This window comes from Cupressus sempervirens, chromosome 4, assembly GCF_028749045.1.
Source record: "Cupressus sempervirens isolate cs-2001-9-10 chromosome 4, ASM2874904v1, whole genome shotgun sequence".
Classification (NCBI taxonomy): domain Eukaryota; kingdom Viridiplantae; phylum Streptophyta; class Pinopsida; order Cupressales; family Cupressaceae; genus Cupressus; species Cupressus sempervirens.
In genome coordinates this window covers 626,728,571-626,753,203 of record NC_143121.1, presented here as the reverse complement: position 1 = coordinate 626,753,203, position 24,633 = coordinate 626,728,571, and the positions used below count along the sequence as shown (strand labels likewise).

Sequence of the window (24,633 nt, the reverse complement as noted above, 5' to 3'; positions counted from 1 at the left end):
GAGACGACATTATCAATGATTATAAGCGATTCAGGAAATCTAGCGCAGCATATCAATATCGACAATAAAGTGGTGACTTCAGAGATGGACGACAAGTGTGAAGAATTAAAACAATGATGGAGTCGGGAGCAGTCTTGCAAACAAATAATTAATATATTTTGAGTTAAAAATGATTAGTGATTAAGAACTGACAAGGTAATAGTTCAGCAATCATACGCTATAAATAATTAGCATCCTGGGCTATCATTTGAGGTATTTATAGCATTAAACAGTAAATAAATAAATAAATAAATAAATAAATAAGCATTAAATCACCTGGAATGATGGGAGGATATCTGGCTTAGCATGGAGAACATTGTGCAATGATTTAGAGTTGTGTTCAATTGCGGGAAGAATAGATTGCTCCCAAAAGCTTCAGATTCAGTATTACAAGCTTATGGAATGCATCATGGACAATGGGATATCGCTGTGATTGGCCATGGCGACGATAACATAGAGATGAATAGATTGGGCTCGAGACGCTCAAGAGTCGGTGAATAGCAACAAACGTGATTAACAAAGTGGAAGGAAGAACACTTATATGCTACTGCGTGTGTACAATAAAGGGACTGCCGACCATTTGACATAAGTACTTAGAGAAGGTATTGCAAGTTACAAATATGGGGCCAGGCCACGAAATAAGGAGGAATATACAGAGGTGCAAAATCTGACATTGTCGTGGGCTGCAGATAGAGGATATGGTCAGTCAACCTTCTATGATCTCGAACATATTGATTCAGAGGGAGTAAACCACGTTGAGATGGATTCTCTACTAATCAATAAATTGTAGTAGTCAAGAGGACTGCAATTCATGAGTATACCTCGTGACTATGTGATTTTAATGGGCCTACCTCCTGTGTACATCATGAGAAAGTGACGACTTCCACACGATTATCACTTGTATTTGTAAAAGTTATTGAAAGGTGACGATCTTACAATAACTTAATTTTTCTATTATGATGGATATCTTACGATGTCTATGTAGATCATAATAGATTATACTTCTTCATTGTGGATGTTTATATGGTAAGCATTATGAGAATGCGTGTGCACATACCTTATAAACAATTTTGAGTATATGGTGAATGTTATGCGATTTGATATTTTGGAGGCCATTACTCACAGTACTTGGTGAATATCTTGCATTTCATTCTGGAGACCATTACTCAGAGAGTATTTGGTGAATATCATATATTGTTATTCTGGAGACCAATACTCAAATGTGATATCAAAATGGTGAATATCATATGTTGATATTCTGGAGACGATTACCTTATTGAGTACATGGTGAGTTTCAAGTGTTGATACTCTGAAGACTATTACTCAAAGTATTTGGTGAATATCGTTGATATTTTGAGGCCAATACTTATGATGTCATATGAGATATCAAAATGTTCAATATCTTCGTATCAAAGTTATTCATATATTACATTGAGTTAATATATCATCATATGTTTATCCTCCCTAGCTAAGAGGGAGTGTTAATGTTTGGTAGCTTCAGTCGGCTAAACCTATGAGACTAGTATAAATATACATATATAAGTGTAATATATATATATATATTTTATGTATATGTATATTAACATATATATTTACTATATGAGATATTATATATATTTATTATTTTATTAATTATAATGGATAAACATGTCTCATGAGGAGACATGTCTCTCCATGTGTCGTTTACAATACATATAAGAGGAGATTGATGCATTTGGAAAGTATATACTAAGATGACAATGCAATTACATCTGCAAATCTATCCTAAGAAATCAACAGTTTGTAGTAAATTTTTAAATTTTAAGAGGTTATCTTTAAGTTTCAAATTATTCCAAGTCTCGAATAAGATATAGAAATGCTTTTTATATTTTTTTACATTCCTAAATGCCATACGTATGTTATTTATTCATGTCTTGCAAGAAAAAAATGGTGGAATCTAGAGGATCAAGCTTGTCAAGGCAAGCTTTGATCAAGAGCAAGTTGAAGGGATTTCTTTTCGAATCGAAGATTGTATTGAAAAGTAAAGAGGTTGGTGACACAAACTTGGGATGCCTAAATATGGACAAGTTCAACAAAAGGATGTTTGACCACAAGGAATACTCTTTAACATTCCTCTCCAGGAAAATAGTCAGAAGTGGAATTGTGGTAGCAACTACCTTCCTTTATGCCATCCAATATTCAAACCTGATTGTAGAATGTGCAAAGCATTACGATTCAAAGTAGAGGGTAATTCAGGCAACATATGACAAGCTATTGGCGAATCTCACTAGCAATTGCAAAAGCCTTTGGAATTCCAACATATCGAACAATGTTGTTCATAACGAAAGAGAGGGCACTGAGAGTTTATAATGCTTGAGCTAACAATCATGATGAAGTTAACTGTAAGTGGCTATAAAGGCCAAAGACTTTTCATTCCAAATTGCCCAAGAAAATTGTCTAATTGGGTTATAAGTGGGAGCATATCAACTTGGCAATGTTATTGAGTGGAATTATGGGATTCCCATAGTCTTGCATTTTTGAGCCATGAATGTGGTATTTAATTGTAGAAGTAACAAATGGAGTCAAGGTTGTGGATTGGTCAAGAATGATCAATGACAATTTGGATGAGCAATTTAGGAATTTGGAACAAGACGAGACTTATTATATGACCTCATATGTTGTATACACGCTGGCAAGGATGACCAAATATGAAGGACTGAGATGTAGAAGACCCATAGAATGTATTCCAATCCAGTTGAATGTGTGCAAGTATTATCCTCAACTGCACTTGTTTAGTATGCCTAATTACTTGAGAGCCAATGATGCATTCTCCATATATATTGTCAAATATCTCTAGGGCGACTTTCATAGAAGGTTGTCACAGGAAGCAATGAAGTTGGTGGAAAAGTGCAACATCTGGTTCATCTAGTTCCTAACATTCTCATGTACCTGGATTTGCTAGATAAAATATCCGACAGATAAAATGGTGTTGCTAGAACTCATGAGGCAATTGATAACACATGCCAAAATCCAAAAGATGAAGATGAAAGGCAGAGTTAAATTTCTAATTGTCATGGAATCTTTGATGAAGTATATCCATGTTTGCTAGTGCTTGAGAAGTCAACAAAGAAATCATAGTCGAATCACCTATTAATTCATATAGCAAGGTCAATTTTTGAACCTTATAACAAAATAAGGATGCTATTTGGTAGGAAGCACAAGCATAGGATGCATCTTGAGGACTATTGGGCCGATGCCAAAGATGAATATAAAGCCAGGAAGATGATGTATTCTAGATTACCACTCTAAATGATTAGAATGTGTAGGATTCATCCAGAGTCAGATCAGGTAGAAAGATTCAAACACGATATAACTTGACTTTGAGAAGGAGAGAAATAAGACCATCCAACCACACAATTGGATTGGGCTTGGAAAAACAGAGCTTGACATATTATCTAGGTCAGTCACGAAATTCACGAAGTGGTGTATTCAATGTTAGGTCCTTCACCTAAGTTGAACACAAAAAAATCTTATTGAATAATGAAGAGATAATCATAAGAAATCTACTTTTCTATTTGAAATCTAATTTGAAAACTTTTGAAAATATCTTCTTCATCACTAGATGGGCCACTCTCCCAAATCTCATTGCATATCATTTGGGATTGAGAGCATAGGTTACCATATGAAGAGGGGTGTTCATAATGTTCCATTGTCATGTCACAATGGGCCTAAGATGCTCTTCGTAAATCCCAAATTAGGGTCCTTGCTATGAATATCATTGTTGATCTACCCAATCATGCTATTAAAGGTTTCATTAATCTCTCCAAGGTTAGGAGTCAGTAGCAACATATCCAATGACCCGCATTATAGGCTCATTGAAGGAGCAAATGAATCCACAAGTGCAAACAAGTTAAATGTTAAAAACATCTCAAATCTTGAAATTCTTAACTCTTAAACAATAAAACCGCGAAATGCCAAAATCAGAAATTATTTAATAAAATAAGCAATAACAATTTTTTACCTCAATGTGGACCACCATATATGATCAAGGATTCTTTGCTGCACACTTCTTCCCTAGTGTGTTTGATTCATGCCATCTACCCCACTTTGCATTGACCACCATGGATTGTAGATCCTCTTGGATCTCAAACATCCTTTCCAACAAAACAAAGTAGCTAGCATATCTAGTCTTCACAGACTTCAGGAGTTCCTTCTTGGAAAATGTCCTAAACAATGTAAGAGATGTGTGATGATTGCAAATAAAAATTTGCACATCTCGAGCCCTTGACACCATTGCCTCTATCCATTTATTGTTTTGTCCTTTAAGGTATTGTTTAATGCATGCACACAAGATGGGGTCCAAAAAATGTCCTCATAAGCACCCTCGACCATCAATCCAGCTAACTTGACACCTAGGCTAAATCTGTGACTACTTGTAAAACATTGGCAGGTCCAACATCTATAGTATCTCACAAAATTTGTGATTGGAAGGTTGCATCTTTCCTTTTCCCTGAAGAATCTATAGATAGCTCTAGGAATATAAGTGCCTACCTTGCTAGTGACAATAAGACTAATGAGTGGCCAATGTTTGATATCTGTCTACCCATCCATGATGATGGAGCACTCATCCCTCAACCATGTTTGTCAGATATCCTCTATCAAAATACTCACTTTGGAATACTCTTTATCAAGAAAGGTGGAGTGTAGTTTTTATCTCCAGGTGGAGCAAATGAGCAGCCAACAATATTGATATCTTTGCACATTTGTTTAAAATATGATGAACACGACACACAATGGTTTATTATGAGCATAAATAAATTTAGGAATAGATGATCCAACCACCTCTCGTGCTTGCGAATTTAACAAATCAGCAACATTGGTTTCTCTCTTAGTCTTCTTTGCCTTTCCTTTAGTGGAAGTGGGAGTGGGTGTGGCACTTTTTCCCCTACGAGAAGGATCATTCATTGACAAAAGTAGCTTGCACAATCTCTATTGAATTACTTAATTTCAATGCTTCCCCCTCCATATGCAATCTAGCTGCCTCAAGTTTTTGTGCTTGTATTATTTTCTTGCAACCTTCCACCCCTTGACCACCTGTCCACAAAAGACGACAATAGACTCTAGGCAGCTGCTAACATAATGTTTGTGACACAAATGGGACTCCATTCCCTACTACCTTTCAAATATTTTTTTCTTATCTTTATCAACTCTTGTAGCAAATAGTAGGAGAGGTTTCTTGGGGTTGAATTTGTAAACACTTCGAGGGCTTTGGAAGGGCATTCATATGGGTTAGAGGTTGTTACCCCTGCTACATTCACATTACTTGAAGACCCCCCTATGGCTGCCCTAGTACTAGGTCTATTCCTTTGAGAAGTTTCTTTCATTACAACATCCATATTATCACTACTTTCCTTACTTTCACTTTTGCCCTTGATTTTCAAATGTCAAATAGTGTCAATATAAAAAATAAAAATAATAAACTCACAATGCCTTCCCTATGTGTTGCAAAAGAAATGGAAAATGAAAAAAAAAGCAGCCACAAACAAATGGAAACAAAAAACATACCTGAAATGAAGAAGATATGATGCCAAAACCTCCTCTTGCAACTACAAAAGCCTTTTCAAAAGCTTTGCTGCTCTTTGCTTCTTCTTGGCAATGATAAAAATGATTGAGTTTTTCACTTTTTATTGTTTTATCTTCTCAAAAAAGGTTTCCAATATTTTATTACCTATTTTTGCTCCATGTGGGGCTGACCAAATGGAAGCTACTGAAAAAATTGTTTTTTAAAAGTTTCAAATGCTACTTTTAGGGGCTGGGCCTTTAGGGACAGGATTCTGTCTCAAGGACGGTTAATGGACAGCTAGGCTGTCCCTGGTTGGATTCTTGTACGGCTGTCCCCTGCAGATTCTAACTACTGTTTCAGGGATAGTACCCTTTTTTGGCTCATTTTGGGACGGCTTTGGGGACGGTAAAATGTTGTCTTTGTACTTTCGGGAGGTGGAGGTGGGCCAAAAAGCTGAGGAGTAATCAGACATATGGAGACAGATATGTATAATCATCATAATTCATTAGATAAGTCATGTCACATCAACATTCATCATAATTGGTTTTGAATGATGGAACACAATAGGTTTGCCCAAATCTTCACACTAGCCCAAGTGCTGACACTCACCCACTTGGCCTTAAGTGGTAGGCACATTGGACATCCATCATGGGGTGGTCTACTTAGATGGCGATCTCATATGTGCCCCCCTTGCATTCTCCTCTTCTGCTTATGATCTCTTTGCAGTAATAGCTTATGATTTAGAATATGGAGCTTGCATTATTACACAACAATTATTGATTCTTCTATTTCATACCACCAATATATTTGTAGAATTTAATATTATTGCAGATTATATTTTCTGTCTTCTATTATAATTTGGATAAATTCAATTTGCTGCTGTTTCCCTTTCTCTTGGATGATTGCTTTTGCTGAATGGTTCGATCTTATTTGATTGCTAAATATTCTTTGCTCTCTTGTGAGGTTCCATATTAATTGTATTGATTTCCTTAACTGATTGATATCATTAAATTGCTCTGCTTTTATTTTTACTGCCCCCTTCAATGCTTGAAATGGATTCTGCTTTGTACCTTATTGGTGGAAGGGTCACCACCTTTCATAAGAATTGAGTCACCACTTTTAATTGTTGCCTTCGAAAATAATACAGTATTTTCCAAATTGATTTTCCCTTTTTATCTCCTCCTCAGATGAAACCTTCTCCCCTTCATATCCTTTAATGTGAGGGAGAGTCACACCTATCAATAATGGTCACAACCTCTTACAACTACACCCTTTGAAAGGGTCGCAACCCTTAATCATTGCGGCCCCTTTGAAAGAGACTTTTTCTTATCTTCGTCCGATTCTTTTCTTCTTCCATTAATGCTTCCTTAATTCTATTTTCCATTCTTCCTTCCTTAATTTCTTTCATACAATGCCTCAAATGTAGTTCTCTTCTCTCCCTTTTATATCTCATGTTGAGGGAGTCGCAACTTTTCATTTCATGCCTTTTGACCATTCATTAAACTTCACTAAATTTTAATTATGTTATGTTTTAATTTTCTGATAATTGTTTATTATTAAATCTTTTTTCTAAAACTGGTCACTACAGTTCAATAAAATTATTTATTTATACATTGGAGATAATTTTGAATTGAACTTGAATTTAAGGGAATCAAATTCTTTAACTCTTGCCGCTTGAGTAATTTTTGTCATTTAATGGAAGACATAATTTTGAATTGAACTTGAATTTAAGGGAATCAAATTCTTTAACTCTTGCCGCTTGAGTAATTTTTGTCATTTAATGGAGGACACAATTTGTTTATTGTGGTTTATTTTATATTGTCATCGATGACTAGAAGACACAATTGTTGATTTCATAATATGTTTTGTGGAAGGGGATGTAATCACGTGGTTAAATGGAAGAATGTAGCCATTATTGTAGAGCTAAGATGAGTTCCTTATCAATTCTTTTGCATTCCAAGTATATAAATCTGTTCTCGTACTTAACTCACCTGTTTATTGCAGGATTTGGCATTTGACTTATCTCTTGCTGCTCTCCTTGGAGATAATATATACAATTTTGGAGAATTTTGGCCCATCCAATAGTAAGATATAATATTTCTTTTAGCTGTTTCATCCTATTTCTTATATTTGAGTTTTAGTGTGGAGATAAGCTTTTGGAGGTATACTACTATTCATTTACATACTTAGTGCAATGTTGTTGAGAAGATAAATTAGGGCACTTTGATTAGTCTTTCAGTGCTACGACAGATTAAATTAGGCTGCTTACTCCAATATCTCATACAATGTAAAAATGTGTCTGAATTTTCTTCTATTAAAATATTGTCATAGTTTCAGATATTTTTTGTTGTAGCCATCCTTGTACTTACTATTTTTAGTACTCCTTTGACTAACTAGTGGCCTGTTTATTTTTTGTTAAGAGTCCATTAGACATTAGGAAGTACTTGTAGCAGATCCCATGCTTTGATAACTTTGTGTGGCATAGCAACTTTGAGTTTCATTATGAGGAACCAGAGAGCATAGGATGTTGTGCTGTACGATGCATACTGTCTAAACATAGTTTTTAATAGATTTTTATGCCATGGAAATAGTGATTCTTCAAGGGACTCATCCTTCTATGAGAAACCTGGTATACAATATTGATTCTCTAAGGGTCTCATCCTTTTATGAGAAATCCAGTATACATGGCAGTGATTTGCTGCACTGATTTGATTTATTAATAATTTGATTGAAATTGTGGATCTATCTGCAACTAGTGTACCACAAACCATGCAAAATGAAATAATTACTGCTTGAAGATTTTGTCAGAAGTTTAAACATATCAGTAAAGTTACGTATCAGTTATATTTGCAAATAACTTCTTTTATTAGTTACCATTTCTTCCAGTAGTTCCCATGCCATTTCTATCTTTCCTTTGAGCTTTCAATTGGGAGCATTGTTTTTGATCAGTGCTTGAATACACGTCTGTCAGTCACTTTCAATGTCTATGTTCTTGATCTTTCTCATCTTGCACAGTTTCAGACCACATATAAGGGCTTCTATCTTTGCCTTATTGTTTGTACCCATGCCCAAGTTTTTGGACATGTCCCAAATGCATGTACCACATCTATCACAAATGATGTTTCCAGCACCTTCTTTCCCCAAATTTCCATTAGCAGCTCTGTCAAAGCTTAATTTACATCTTTCTTTATTTGGAGTACTCCAGGGAATGATATTATTGGTGGATGTTTGACCTCATTCCATTTCTTTGTATATCTTCTTCCCATGTACCAACTTTGGTATTTGTTCTATTTTTGCACTTGACATTTCCAACTTCTATGCTACTATCTTTAATAATTTGACTTAGTTCTCCAACATTTGTTTCCTTTTCATTAAAGATTCTTCTAGTCCCCACTTTCCAAATATGCCAAACTAGAATTGATGGTGCAATGATCCATAATTCAGAGCATAAGACGTTGCTTTTAATCTTTGGCCTACTACTTATACATTCCTTGATATCTTAATGTCAAGGGTTGCACCATCTAAATTCTTCTTGGATCCAATCTCAGCACTGTGCCACATATAGGTAGTTCAATAGTAAATGGTTTCTTGATTATTCATGCTTTAGGCATAGAGGGCACCTAGTAGGCCTGTGGAAACCAATTTTATGAAGATGATCTCCTGTAAGAATTCATTTATGTAGTACCATCCAAAGAATTACTCCCACTTTAGGTAAAACTATAGGATTCCAACATAGTGGGTAAGGCCATCCTTTATTTCTATTTATCACCTTTTTTTCTATCATATATGCCATTCTTGCCATGCATTTTCCCTGTTTTATAAGCACACCAAATGATTCTGCATTCTTATATGCTAATCTGTGCTATTCTTGGATCTCTTTCTTCTTTTTCTAATTACAGATCTTATGGAATTGGGAAAGTCATTGATCTATCTGTTTGTGGCTATTTGTGGGACATGCCAATGTCCTCAGTTTTTTGTTTCCAGAATAATCAGCTACTTTGGAAACTTTTAGTAGTCTCAAGTTTTGAACATCATCTACAATATTGAGGATGTCAGTGATTGGTTTTTGTCCATTCCAGAATTCACGCCAAAAGTCCACTTTCTGTCCATCACATATTCTCCATGTTAGGTGATCCGTAATTCGATTTCTTCTTTCCCATAGAAGTTTCCAAACAGCAGATCCCTTGGCTGTATTGTCAATTGTAGGATTCGATTTGGTTTTGAGGAATTCAAATATTTGCTTTGAAATATTTTACACCTCAATCTATGCGGTTCTTTATAGATCCTCCATGATAATTTTGCACCTAATGCTAGATTTTGTGCCTTCATTCTTCTCGGACCTGCTCCCTCAACTTTCTTTGTTAGACATGCATCTTCCCAGCTGATTAGTAGAACTTCGCTATCAACTTTTGCACCTTCCCAAAGGAATGTTTTGAGTATAGTTTAAGATTTGCCAATAGCATGACATTAGATATATTCATATCACTGAAATGACTGACCTAGGCATGGTGATTCTTCCAGCCAGAGAAAGCCTTTTATGTTTCCAAGATTTTATTTTGCTTCTACATCTCTCCACTGCTTCGTCCCAATGAAGAGTTCTGCAAGTACTTGTGAATATAGGAGCTCCATGGTGGGCATCATGGCTATGGAGAAATCCCAGCAATTTTGCAATGGATTTTTGTATTTTCTTTTAAGTATTAAAGAAACAGATTGCAGAATTTCTCGTTGTTCATGTTATGTCATGACGGTTGTATACTCATCTAATGTTTCCTTAATTATTCTTGCTTCCATGATACATGCTTCCCCAAACAACACAGTGTCATTTGTATTTTTGCTTTCTGTAATTGTGGCATTTAATTACATGTTCATTTATATGGTTATTGATAGGTGAAAAGTCTTCTGGGAACAAGTGTAGAGTGGCTTTACTACATTTTGCAAGCTTTCAATTCTGGCGATCTTGTCCGATATCAAGAACTTTGCCATATTCATATGGCAGCCCTTAACGCACAACCAGGTCTTGTTGAGAATGAGAAAAAAATGCTGGAAAAGATTAATATCTTGTGTTTGATGGAGATCATATTCAGGTAAGATTAAGATGTTTTCTTAAAGCTATGCTTTTAACTAAATTGGAAAATACATTGTGATAATCTATTAATAATCTGCCACATTATTTCAGTCTACTTCCTGCAAAATCATGTCTTTTGCCATGTGTTTGAGTTAGCAAGCCCCCTTTTTTTTTTTTTGCAGTCGACCTTCAGAAGATCGAACAATCCCATTGAGGGTCATTGCAGAATGTACAAAATTATCAGTAGAAGATTTTGAATATCTTCTTATGAAAAGTCTTTCTGTAAGTTGTGTTGGTTGGATTGATTTGTTTAGGTTTTTCATGGTTTTGATTGGATACTAGAGGTGATATTATGTAGATATCTCTGCCAAGGATTAAGAATTTGGACATCACTTCCTATGGTTTTCTTATTTTATATGGTATGATGAATGCACATTACATGCTGTCATATATTAATATTCATCTGTATTACATTGTTTTTGATTAAGGTAGAAAATGAGGTTTTTAAAGGTCAAGAACACTTTTACAAAAAACATCAACAATCAGCAACAATGGCCCCCACAAGATGTTGAATTTAGAAAACAGCCCAAGGCCAGCAGAAACAACAAACAACAAGAGAAACAGCCAAAAGTCAGAAGAAGCACAGAAAATGAGAGAGAAAGCAGAGAAAAACCAAGGCCTATTTAGGCTTTGCCAGCTTCGTAAAGCTAGAAGTTGCATGCCATGCTTTGGTTGAGAAGTTGATCTGGTCTTCAAACTAGGTCTTAAGAATGTCATCTTCCCTGTCAATCATATCAGAACTTGGATCAAAGGCTTTAGCCCTGATTCTGTTAGTCAGTCCATCACCAGTTGCCTTAAATTTCCTCTTCTTATTGATGGTAGAGTTCTTAGTGTAGACACCTAAAAATCCTTTAGAAAATAATTTTTTTTTATTTTTTGAAAAAAAGTCCCTGATGACATCATCATTAATTAATTAATTAATTAATTAATTTTTTATGCCATTAAATCTCTTTATCTTAATTAAAAATATTTAATTAAGGAATCTCTCCTAAAAATGTTTAAATCTTATTTAAACATTATTTTCTTATTTATTAATTATTTAATTGATAAATTGATCAAAAATTTTAAAATAAATAAATAATTTATTTTTTGCCCAAAACTTGGCCAATTTCCTTAAGACCACTAATCTCTTCCAAAATCTTCTAATCCTTCTTTAATTTCGATTAAAGGCTAATCCCATCATTTCCTATCCCTAATCCCAACTCAAAATATTTAATTAAGATTAAATATTAATCCTAATGTTTATTAAAAATGTTTTAATAAATATCTCCTCAACCCAAACCCTTGAAATAAATAAAACTTTATTTATTTTCTAAAAAACCTTTTTTATCTTCATCCTAGGAAGTTCTAAACTCTTCTAGAAAGTCTTCATCCTCATCCAAAGCCTAGACTCTTCTAGAAGATCTCAATCCTTATCTTTAATCCTAATCCTAATCCCCTCCTAACTTTGTCACATTCCCTAAACATGGGTTAAGACTTGCTAACCCAAGCCAAAGATAACAAATATCTCCTCTTTCACCCACTCTCATTTATTGCGATCCACTTGCCTATCCCTAAGCTAATCCTAAACCATCCTAATCCATCCTCTAATCATTTGCACAATCCTAAGCAAGCTTAAAACCTTCCTAATTCAACCCAAGTCGAAATTCCTCACCCTCCAACATAAATGACCCTCAAATATTTCTTATACTCTCCTTCAATACTCTTACAAAGCACTTATGAAGGGTCTTTATGAAGATATTATCCTTTGAGCTTTCTTTGTTGACTCATCCTTGCCCTTTCCTCCATCCTCTCACCTTGTGACATGTGTCACTCCCTGATTGGCTGTAAGGAAGCACAATCCATGTGCTCTCCTCTCATTCAATCTGAGCCCTCCATAAGCTTTCTCCTTTCCTTCCATCTTAGCCCTCCATCCCTCAAGCCTCTTGCCTATAAATTGGATCCTTCCCCTTTGCAAAAACAACACAATCTAGAAAGTAAAGCCATAATGCCATTTTGAGAAGCCATTTTTACATCAAATCCATTCACCAAAATTTATCAAAAATCCTCCATTGAAGCCCATTTGAGCATACATACATAATGTTACATCCCAATTTTTGACTTAGCTTGAAATAAAGACGTTTAGGTCACATGAAGTCAGTTGGGAGTTTAATTTGATATTATTTGGCGAAATGGTAAGTTAGTTGGTCGTGATGATTTCAAGTGCAAATGACATGTTAGTTGATCGTTAATCGCAAATTCATGAAATTAGGATGAAAGGTAAACTGTTATGATTATTTATGATCATATAATTTATAATTTAATTACAGAGAAATTTCTTGCAAGGAGCATGTCGAAGGGGTGAAGCATTGTCGAAAAAGAATTAGACAGGGTGTCACCATCACTGGGTAGGCAGACTTGCAACAGAAGACATCTGTGGAATTGCATGAGTTATTTTAATAAATAATTTAATTATAATAATTGTGTTATTTAATAAATAATTTAATTAAAATAATTAAATTATTTATAAAGCATATCCTAAATTTTCTTTTTAGAATTATCTTTTGTCATAATATAATTTGTTTAATAAATTTGAAAGTTGTATTTTATAATAATGTTCGGATTTTAACAATTATATTATTATAATCTTCAAATTTTAAATTTTATAATTCTATTCTCTTCCTTTTGTTATTCTTGTTTTTAACCGATTATTGTTGGCATGATTAATAGAATTTATGTTTTAAATTCATTTAGACTTAGGAATTCGAATGGTGTTACATCTTTTATGTTTTGGAAGCCATAGGGTCAAACTTTTGGCTTATTTCTAGACTTCCGTATTAGTTCCAGATATTAAAAACATTTCTTTTTTATTTCCTTCTCTCTTCATAGTCGATTTAATTTCTTTGGTCATCTTGGATTCAAATAGTTTATTAATCTTTTGAGTAACCGGCAGAAACCAAAGAAACTCGGTTCTTCTTGTAACTGTAGGAAGATGTGAAGTCAGTTTTTTTATTATTATTTAATAGTTCCTTTTCGACTGCCGGCAAGGGGTTTTCTTTCTCTTATGAATTTAAACGTCCTTCCAATCAGTGTTGCGTAGAGAGGAGAGATTGAAGTGTGCATTGATTATTCAAAGTGTGTGTGCCATTATCATGGCAGAGGGGGGGAGATTATCGTGTTTGCTTCATGCATCACAATATCTATTGTTTTTGTTTTATCCGCTTCAGGCATCCTGTGTATGATCAGTTTCTGATCATTTTGTGTGCCTGTAATCTCTAATCTATGTGATAATTATATTGTTGTTGCTAAGCGTGTTGCTTGTCCTGTATGATCAGTACATACTTCTGAAGATTACAATGACAAGAGTTCAATGCATTTTTTCTTTAGGTTCATTGTGAGATCATTCAAGTAGCAGGTCAGAGACGGTTTCTGTAAAATTGTTCAGTGTTATAACATTTGGTGTGTTTTTATCATGTGAATTGTTTTATAAATATGATTTGATTGCAAAAGGTGATGTGTATGTGCTGTAGATGTCTAATCCTTTAAAGACGCACTATCAACATTTGTTATGTGATAACCATTTTTTTTGTTGAAGTCGTTCTTCTGGATAATCTTGTGAAGCTTTATATTGATTCTCTTGTTTTCAAAAAGGATTAGTTTTGTTTTTCTTTTCTATAACAACAGTAGTAGAAGATAAGGATATTGTTATTATTATACAGTTTCATTGAGATGCAAGGGAATGTGAGATGAAGTTAGATATTTATACGTTTGTATTCTGATCCTAGTAATGAAAACCATGCTGTACAATTTGGCAAATATATGTTGGAGTCAAATTATAACTAAATCCCAAGTTGTGAAAGTACTAAGTCAAAGACAAATTCTGAACCCACCTTCTTCCATTCAATTTGAAACGATTAGAGAAGATTCTTATTTAATATCTCTTGATAATCCTTGTTTTTAACTTAGAGTAATAACCTTGAATAAGCTACAATAAACTTGAATAACAATCTTGATTAGAACCTAATTCATTCTTTTCTCTCTTAATGAGATGATAAATGACTCCACACCAAGGAATGTATGTGGCGAAGAAGTTGTAAGTATCTTTGTGATCTTTAATTTGTTTACACCTGTAAATCACCGGTTTGGAGGACTGAATAGGTTGAGGAGGTGAAGAACTTTACATCAGTATTCATATAATGCCACATAAAACATTTCTATAGCTTATGCAAGTTTCACTTAGGAAGAATGTTGTCAAGAATATAATCTCAGAATGTGAAATAATGATTGAATGTAATCTTCTTGAATAAATAGAACCATTTGTTTTGAGAATTTTGGATACTTGGGGACTCATCCAGATGTGTAGCTGAGAAGATAGGTGACAAGGTGTGAAAAGGGAATCATCATTAATATAATCCATTACTAGTTATGACACTTAAAAATATTAACATTTAATATGAAGCTCATGCGTTTTCCTATTATGGTGATCTCCTGCTGCCAAGTCGTATGGCGTGATATATATATATCTTGATGCTCAGAGAATGGTAAGATGACTCTTTGTCTATTTTGGGTAGGGAGGGCCTTTCTCGTTAGAGATCGTGTGGGGATTTGTTGTGGTCCGAGGTTGGGTGGTTAAAGCCTTGACAATGTTTCACCTCTCTCAAGATGACGGATATGTGTCAGAGAGAGATAAGCCATGCATTCAATTGTTTATCAGAAATCAGGTATTATCATTTTTGTTTATGAGAAGGTAAGATTTAATTGAAGTATTTCATTGTTATCATCATTTTACTTTATATAAATGAATATTGAATATAAGTAATTATCTAATTTTGAGAAATTGTCACAGATAAGCAAGTGGAAGGAAAAGAAATTCGAAGCCCTAATTGATTGTGCGACAGCTGGAACCTTAATTGATATGGTGGTATTGGAAGCCCTAATTGAATCCATGGTATCGGAAACCCTAGTTGAATCCGTGGTTGCGGAAGCCCTAAATTGAATCTGTCGTCGTGGAAACCCTAGATAAATCCGTTGTCGCGGAAGCCCTAAATTGAATCCGTGGTTGCGGAAGCCCTAAGTGGTAAAGCAGTACCAAAAGCCCTAAATAAACCGATGATAATTGATGCCCTAATTGGTAAGATGATATGTGATGCCCTAATTTAAGTTATAATGGTATTTAGTGATATTCATCATATGATATTTGAGATAGCAATCGATTTGAGAAATTGTTATAGTATATTTGTGGACTAACTCGGGTGGATGCAGAAGCATACTTAGATGAATTTCAGTCTTAGTTTTTTTCGAGGTATGTGATTTCAATTTCTGAAGTAATTTCATTAAAAAGTATTTCAAGTATTTAATTAAGAAATTTATTTATTTATTTATTTTTTAACTGACTTTAACGGTAATCTTCTTCACATGAACATGAATGATGTAATTGCCTTCTTATGAAGTTGAAGTTAAAATTGTAATCTTTGAGTAGGATTGATGTTAATTTAGACCCTGGAAAATCCGAATATTACACATAATCAAGCCATCGTAGCTATTAGACACACCTCTACATCAAGTGATCATCCTCATTGAGAGAGCCTATCCATGGCTCATATTCTCATTTGAGGACTTCACTTTGTCTCTCATGAAGTTGTGTTAAATTAGTATGCAAATGCTTTTTGATTGTTTTAATTTAGTGTTTCTAACATACTAAAGTAGCATATACACTTAGTTGTATATTTTACCTGACTTAACAATTTCAATTAGGTTGCTCTTCAGATCCTCTTGATTCATGGAGTGCAAAAATGTTCCTTAGATTATAGGCTGGAAAACTCGCTCAAGAACTTATTGCAAAACTCTTGTACAAATCTGTTGCATTTTTCCTCATAACTCGCTTAAAAAATGATGGAATCCTGCAAATTCTACATAAAAGCTCACCCAAATGAATTAAAGCTTTGTTTTGACCCTAAAGATAAAAAATTTAATTGATTTTTACCATTGTGTTTCATGGAACAAATATCTTGGTGATTATGGGATTATTGATTGGCAAATCCATAGTTGGAAACTCAATCTCATAAAAAAACTTGCCAGATCCAAAAATACTCAACTTGGCAACTATAAAAATTGATTAAATTTCATTCGAAACATTTTATTGCAAAATAACAACAAGATGTATCCAATGAATCTTTAAATGAGTACACAATTTTTTTCTAGTAAATTTGATTAATTTGAATGCAAATTTAGTATAAAATTGCATCCTCATGTTGAATCCTGATGCTTAATAGCTTGATACAATAGATAGCTAACACAATGAAAATAGTAAAACTATTAGTAAATGCAACATTTTACATCATCCTCTTTGCTGTTCTATTGAAAACTAGGGGATAGGTAGAATTAGAGTGTTTAGTCTATGGTTTTCGATGTGGCTGCTCACTAGACATGAAAGGCAATGGCTTGACCTCCATTCTAGTCATAGATGTTGATTACCATGAGCCTCAATGCTGTACATAGAAAATTCATTTGGCAAGGATCAAACAATCAAAAGAAAATCTCTTTAATCTCTTGGAACAAAACTATACAAGATACCTGTTATATGGTTTTCACACCATCGCCCCATTGCAAATGGGGACCCCCTCTTTTTTGCTTTAGCAAGTAAGAGTAGTTGTCTTAGGTGATTTTGGTTGGCAATATTTTTTTCCAAGTCTCCATGTCTGGGATGAGTCTGGGCAATTTTGGCTCAGTAGGAAGTGATTTTGGTCTTAGGCTTGTACAAGCATTTTGATGCCACTTAGGGGAATTTTCATGGTAAGTCCAAGAAGAAAGTGAATTTTTTTGGTTTGGGAGAGATGGGTTTCTATGTTGGAAAAGGGGATGAAGTTTGTGAGAGAACCAAGTCTTGGTGGAAATTTCGGATCTTTTGAAATCTCCCCCCTCATTTATCCAAAAATATCAAGACTTAGCTTTTTATTTGGCGGCAACTCAAGCGTTGCAATATTAGAACAATGAGGGAAAGAAATTGATAATTTTTCCAAAGGATTTTCCACTCCGGTGGAAATTTTGCAACTTCGGAATTTTTCACCAGTGTAAATTTGGCATCTTCTAAAATTTCCCCACATTGAGTCTTCCAAGTTCACCATCCACTAAGGCATTGTAAAATTGGTATATGGCATGAAGGCAACATCATGATCATGAGTAGAGCAAGGAATCGCAGAGGAGTGTTCAAACGAGGAAATTTTAAGAACACCACGTCCAATGGAAATTTCACAACTTCGGAATTTTGCACTCGGTGAAAATTTTACATTTGACATCTTCCGAAATTTCCCCATCCAAATATCATCCTTTGTTAATGCCTAAACCATCCTACCTCCTAAAAAAGTAAAATTAAGGAGAGAAAATGATGAAAATTAGAAATAAAAAATAATAATAATAAATGGTTTTGGATTGTGATAAGTTGAAAATTTGCCTCTGCTTTGCAAAATGGTTGGTTTTAAATTGGGATGAATTTTGTTCATTGTCAATGTGAATTTATTCTTAGATTTTTCTCCACAAGAATAATACTTTTCTCCTTTGTTTTGGCAAGGCGAATTCAAGAAGGAGAAGCTAGAGGGCAAGGTGATGAACAAGGCCTCAAAACTTCGAGTGGCTACTACAAGGAGATGGCTCAATCATGAGGGCTCAAGTGAGAAGGAAAGATTCATAGTCAAGCTATCAACCTACAAACTCAAGTCGGAATCAAGAGCAAATTCAGGAAAGCAGAGAGGATCTAGCTACATGGGGACATGTTCAAGGAGAATCAAGAAAAATCAAGTTCATGGGTTCACAAAGATGCAAGTGATTCAAGTCAATTTCATGAGGAAATTTCAAAGGATGGAGAAAATCACAAATATTGGGGATACTCTATAGGCTAAGACTCCAAGCATAGGATAAGGATGATGAGGTGGCAATTGTTTGCTTCCTCCAATCAGAAAATTTCAGTTTCAAGCACACTTAATCCCAACGTGCCAAGTGTTCTATTTTCTCATTGGCTATTAAAATCATTGTAATTTTCTTATTGGGCCATGAACTGGCGCCTTCATGTAATTGGTTGCAAATTGGACAACCCTAATTAGGGTTTGTGGGAAGAAATATTGGCCCTTGATCTTCAATCAATCTTGGCCCTTTGTTGTAATGGAACTATCATAAAAGGCCTAGGCCATCTCGTTTGTAAGGGATTAGTTTTCGAGATTAGAGGAGAGATTAGCTTAGAGATTGGAGGTAGTAGAGAGCTAGAGTAGAGTAGGCTAACTAAGGGAGAGACTTGATGAAGTTGTCGCTATAATACTTGTCAAAAGTAATTGATAATTCATTGTTGGTTCTTCATGATGAATTACTTGTTATTACTTTGAAGTGTTGCATGGTTTCCTCAATCTTTCACTTGGAGTAGATTTCTTTTCATGTTGAAGTATATCAGTTGAATGGAAGTTGATATGTAGGCAGTATTTTCGACAAGTCAAAATGTGATATTGCTATCAGGATTTAACTGTGTAGTTTTGAAGTCAAACTCATTGACCCATGTATCATGAGTAGTGATTCACAAGAATCCATCTCTCCTAAGAATAAATGGGACACTTAGTGCCCATTGGATCTAGGTGATGCTCACATAGGTGAAGCACCAGGACTTCCCAGGAGGTCACCTATTTGATTACTACTCCATCTTGAGAGAGCTTGACTACAAAGTTTCCTCCATAGTTAAACTCACTGTGTGTGCAACCCCATTTGCAAAACCTTCACCAAGTGTTGTGCCTTATGAATCATTCATTAGAAAGCCCCTTAAGCTCATAAATTGATAAATAGCAGATATTTACCACAACAAGTCAAATTGTGATATTGCTATTAGGATTTAACTGTTTAGTTTTTGAGTCAAACTCATTGACCCATGTTTCATGAATAGTGATTCACAAGAATCCATTTCTTATGAGAATAAATGGAACACTTAGCAGTAATTGGATCTAGGTGATGCTCATAGAGGTGAAGCATTGAGACTTCTCGGGAGGTCACCCATCCCAGTATTACTCCATCTTGAGCGTGCTTAACTACAAAGTTTCCTCTATAGTTAAACCCACTCTGCTTACAACCCTATTTGCAAAACCTTCACCAAGTGAATGGAAGTTATTATGGATGTTTTCTTGTTTGACTTGAACAAATTTGGGCCACTAGCCTCTTGCCAATGGTAAGGGTGCCTTGCGTGGTAAGTTGATGAAAATACTTAACTTCAATTGATGTTCACTATTTGGTTTGCATCCAAATGATGGGATTGGAGAGAGGATATTGATTTGGAAATCATTTGTGTAGTCCTTAGAAGCTTGCACTAGGTGGGTGGAGCCGTTGGTGAGATTACACCTAGTAGAGTCAAAGTCATCCATGATTCCTTGCATTCACAGTTTGAAGTAGATCTAGGAGTATTAACAGAAGTTTAGTTTAAGTTGAAGTGGGTGGTTGAAGATCAAAATCATATTTTCATTGCACATTGTGAAGCTAAATCTTTAGAGGTGCAAAATTTATATCCATTGAAGAAGTCCCTTTGTGATAACTAGCATATCACATCACAAAACTAAGTGAAGTCCATGATTAAGAAGGAACCTTGAAGTCATTTCATTATCTTACTTTGCAAGCGTTGCATGAGAGATGACCTTATATCAAGAGAGGATTGATTGTTTGGTGTTTCTCCTTGGAACACTAAGTATTTGATTCTGCATGTTGTAGTGGAACAAAACTCACATCAACACAACCTAAGGAGGTCCTAGCATCAAAGATCTCCAACTACAAAATGTTGCTGTAGGGGCAAAACTAACATGGCACATTTAGAAGAATTTGAATGCCTTATGGCACAAAGTACTATGCTATAAATATTTGGATTCTCAAGAATCTGACATATTCTTTACCATAGACAATCCACCTTGTGGATCAACAATTTGGAATCTCATAATAAGGAGTAGAAATTTAATCACGAACCATTTGAGTTGGAAAATTGAAAATAGGCATTGAGCTCCATTTTGGGAAGACTTGTGGAACAAACACTGGACTCTTATATCATGCCCGCTTGGGAACACATAAAGACAAAGCTAAATGTTACTAAATTTAGTGAACAATTTTTTGTTTATATTACTTTTGCTTGCTTTTGGAGATGTAAGAGTCCTAGGAGGTTCCCTAACATTGTTTTGTAACATCATTCCTTAGTTTCCTATTCAAGAATTTATGTTTATACAAACTATCCAATTAACAAGTATCTTCTAGTTGTAAATGACTTGATTATTACTCCCTTAATTGCCCTTAAAACATTTCATCTTTACTACTCAAGTCAAATCATGTATCAATTCACATCTACTTATCCTTTCTTACTTGTTACATTATTCATCTCAATATCTATTTATTATATTAATTTAGGATAGGATCAACCACTTTCTAATCTTAGTTCTCAAGTAAAACTTGGTCACTTTCATTAATATTATTCCACGTAGTCATCCTTATAGGAGTTAGGGTAAGAGACCAATATTTAGATAATATTTCCTATTTGTTTTGTTTATTAATTCTAAATGATAAACTCAACTTCCACTCATTATTTTTAACCATTTGAACTTAGAAAATAATGTACAAGACTTAGTAAATCAAATGCATTTACTTTCCAACTTAATTTGCATTGATATCTTTTAATGATAGATTCACTAGATTTATCCCTCTAAATTTCCACATGGTTACCATCCAAAATTAACTAAGTTTTGCTATCCAACCATTCATTCTATAAGATCTTATTATCCTTTAGTAAAATGCAAGATTCTTTTAGTCATCATAACATATTATTATTTCCATCACTTAATCATAAATGTGAAATAGAAATATTCATGTCATAACATCATCACTACTTCATTAAACTTTTGAAATAATACAACATGTTCACTTTTCCCTTCTTTTCTCCTAGAGATAGCCTTCTCCATTTTACATAACTTTTCAATTCATGATACAAATGCATATGATCTTAAATCCTCTTTCAAGATTTCATATTACAAAACATCGCATAGATTTATTCCACGAGAAATGTTGCATAAGGACTTCAAGAGTCAACAGATAATCTCCAACGACTACTCAACAAAGATCCACATAGAGCTATCCATAAAACTTTCACATAGACATCCATAGGCAACCAAACAAGATTGAGAGCTTAGAATGCAACTAGGTGAGTGTGATCGCATACCCCTCAAATGTTGGGATCAACCTCATAAACCATTGTCATCCTGCCGCATCCAAGCCTTATATAGAATGACATATGGTCCTAGTACTCCAACAAGGCATATGCGACCTTATTACACTTTCCTAAATGTTGGGATCAACCTCCTGAACCATTGTCACCTCCCTCATTAAGGCCTTATATAAGATGACATATAGTCCCAACACTCCACCAGGATTAGTGTGCCTAAAAAATCTCTCATCTTGATTAATGTATTATCCCAAATCCCCAATAACCCATTTATTTAATTAATGTTTCTACTTGATTACAAACTCACATGTAGACCCAGCCTACTCAGGGCCCTGGTCTCTACTACATAGGATACTCTAGTGACCACTTTTGGGTCCCAACACCTATGGTGATCCACTCACCTCGGACATCTAACCCTACCCTACAACATTTTAACAAAAACATTAAAAAAGAAACCTATTAAGTATCACATTCTTAGGTTCACCCCAAAATCTTTAAATTACCATCTAGGGTATTCAAGCCACAATTAGAAGACACCAACTCATCACAAAGCCTCAAGATTTGAAAACACCACAAGATGGTAAAGATATCACATAACAATCCCTCCTTCCATCATCAGTACATATGAAAACATTCAAAAGAAACATATAATATCACTTCAAGACTAACACATAGGATCTAAGAGCCTCTGGCGACCATGAGAAGTCCTAGGGCTTACAAGGATACTTAACATAGAAGCCACTATGATCAATACTCACAAGAAGGAAAACCTAGGGGTTCCGTCAATAAATCCTCTTATTTATCAAAAGTTTTCATCAACATATGTAAACAAACAATCATTAAAATTGAGTTCACATTTAGTGGACTTTTAACTTAATATAAAGTTATTATTCATTAATGCTCTCTATGGTACGAAAATACAAGCAGGATTCTCTTCTTTAATTATTAATCTTTATAAAAATTTAATTAATAAACAATATCCGCTACATATATATATATATATATATATATATATATATATATATATATATATATATATATGATTTCATATAAATAACCACAATTATTTATTTCATCTTATTCATTTAATATATGTATTATTCAATCATATTATGATATATATAAATTTAAAAAATAAGAAGCATTAACTCTTGTATAATTTAAGTGAGGTGAATACACAAGAAATTCATTTACCTTAGTTTCCTCTCATTATAAGATAGTTTTGGTAACATAAATCTATTGAGTGTCCTTTCATTATAAGATAGTTTTTAAATATGTGAAGCGTAATTGTTTTCACTAAAATTTAAGTTTTACTCACCATTCATAATTAAATCTCTATCTCACTATTTCATTTCCCTCAAATAGGTTTTTAATTAACTATTACTTTTATCTTGAATAGGGTTTAAAAAAAAAAAAAATTAGCTATTACTTTTCTCAAATAGGTTTTTAATTTACTATTACTTTTCTCAAATAACTTTTTAACTACTAGTTTTTTCAAATGAATTTTTAATTTAACTTTTCTCAACTGAGTTTTTATTAGTTTACTAAAACTTTTCCTCAAATATGTTTTTAATTTAACATTTACATTTCTCAAATGTATTTTTTTATAATTTACTAATTCTATTCTCACACGAGTTTTTAATTTAACTTTTACTTTTCTCAAATGAGTTTTTAATTTAAATATTTACTTTTCTCAAATGAGTTTTTAATTTACTAATATTTTTCTAAAACAAGTTTTTAATTTAACTTTTACATTTCTCAAATGATTAAAAAAATAAAATTACTAATTCTATTCTCAAATAGTTTTTAAATTTAACTATTACTTTTCTCAAATGAGTTTTTTTTATTTTTTAAATTTAACTTTAACTTTTCTCAAATTGAGTTTTTAATTTACTAATACTTTTCTCAAATAAGTTATTAATTTAATTATACTCTTTCTCAAATAAGTTTTTAATTTAACTATTACTTTTCTCAAACGAATTTTAAATATAGTAAACTTAGTTTAATAATAATTGCTGTGATAATGCTTTCTTTTTAGAAACTTATATTTCATTCTTGTATTGTGATATATATATATATAGATGGATGGATGGATGGATATAGATAGATATAGATAGATAGATAGATAGAAGATAGATGGATGGATGGATGGATGGATATAGATAGATAGATAGATAGATAGATCAAGCAATCGACATTATTACCTGGATTTTTAAATTGTCGGTTCCATAGAAGTCCTTAAATTTTTTTTCGAAGATTTTAATATAAATTTCCTAACTAACTATCGTAGTCACATTAATCTGTATATTTATTTTGATATATATGTGTGCACCCATATATACTCAGATAAATATACCTAAAATATCATGATAGCAAATCACACATTTACAATCGTATAACAAATAGGAACATATATAACACATGAAGGTCCAAATATCTAAACCATGAGCACATAATTCTAGACAATACTTCTATTATTCAAACCATCAAAGGAAATGATACGTAATCCCCCAGATCAAGTGACTAGACTTCCTATTTTCCTATTAGAATTCTAAGGATACATGAGTTCCTATATGGATCATGATGACATCTCCTTATCAACAACTTGTTCGAGGATTTTAAGAGATGTTCAAACTTGTTTAGCCAGGTGGAGTCAATGTCTAGTACTTGCACACACCTGCATCACCAACCAACAAGATACAATACATATACATATACATATATACAAAT

General features: G+C 33.7%; 1 protein-coding gene across 12 annotated transcripts in view; it reads left to right on the top strand.

The window, feature by feature from the left end:
* LOC149562792 (26S proteasome non-ATPase regulatory subunit 13 homolog B-like) overlaps nucleotides 1–24,633 on the top strand; it is a 94,865-nt gene that overhangs the window by 56,974 nt on the left and 13,258 nt on the right. For 11 of the 12 annotated variants that reach the window (XR_016363986.1, XR_016363988.1, XR_016363987.1 and 8 more), the window contains 3 exons: nucleotides 7,586–7,665; nucleotides 10,469–10,665; nucleotides 10,829–10,928. Coding sequence is in view for 5 of the 12 variants with exons in the window: in XM_089826249.1 (XP_089682375.1) it covers nucleotides 10,571–10,665; nucleotides 10,829–10,928 (195 nt within the window). In the remaining 7 variants the exon portion in view is untranslated. The remainder of the gene's footprint in view (nucleotides 1–7,585; nucleotides 7,666–10,468; nucleotides 10,666–10,828; nucleotides 10,929–24,633) is intronic. The other variant, XR_016363985.1, reaches the window with a different exon arrangement.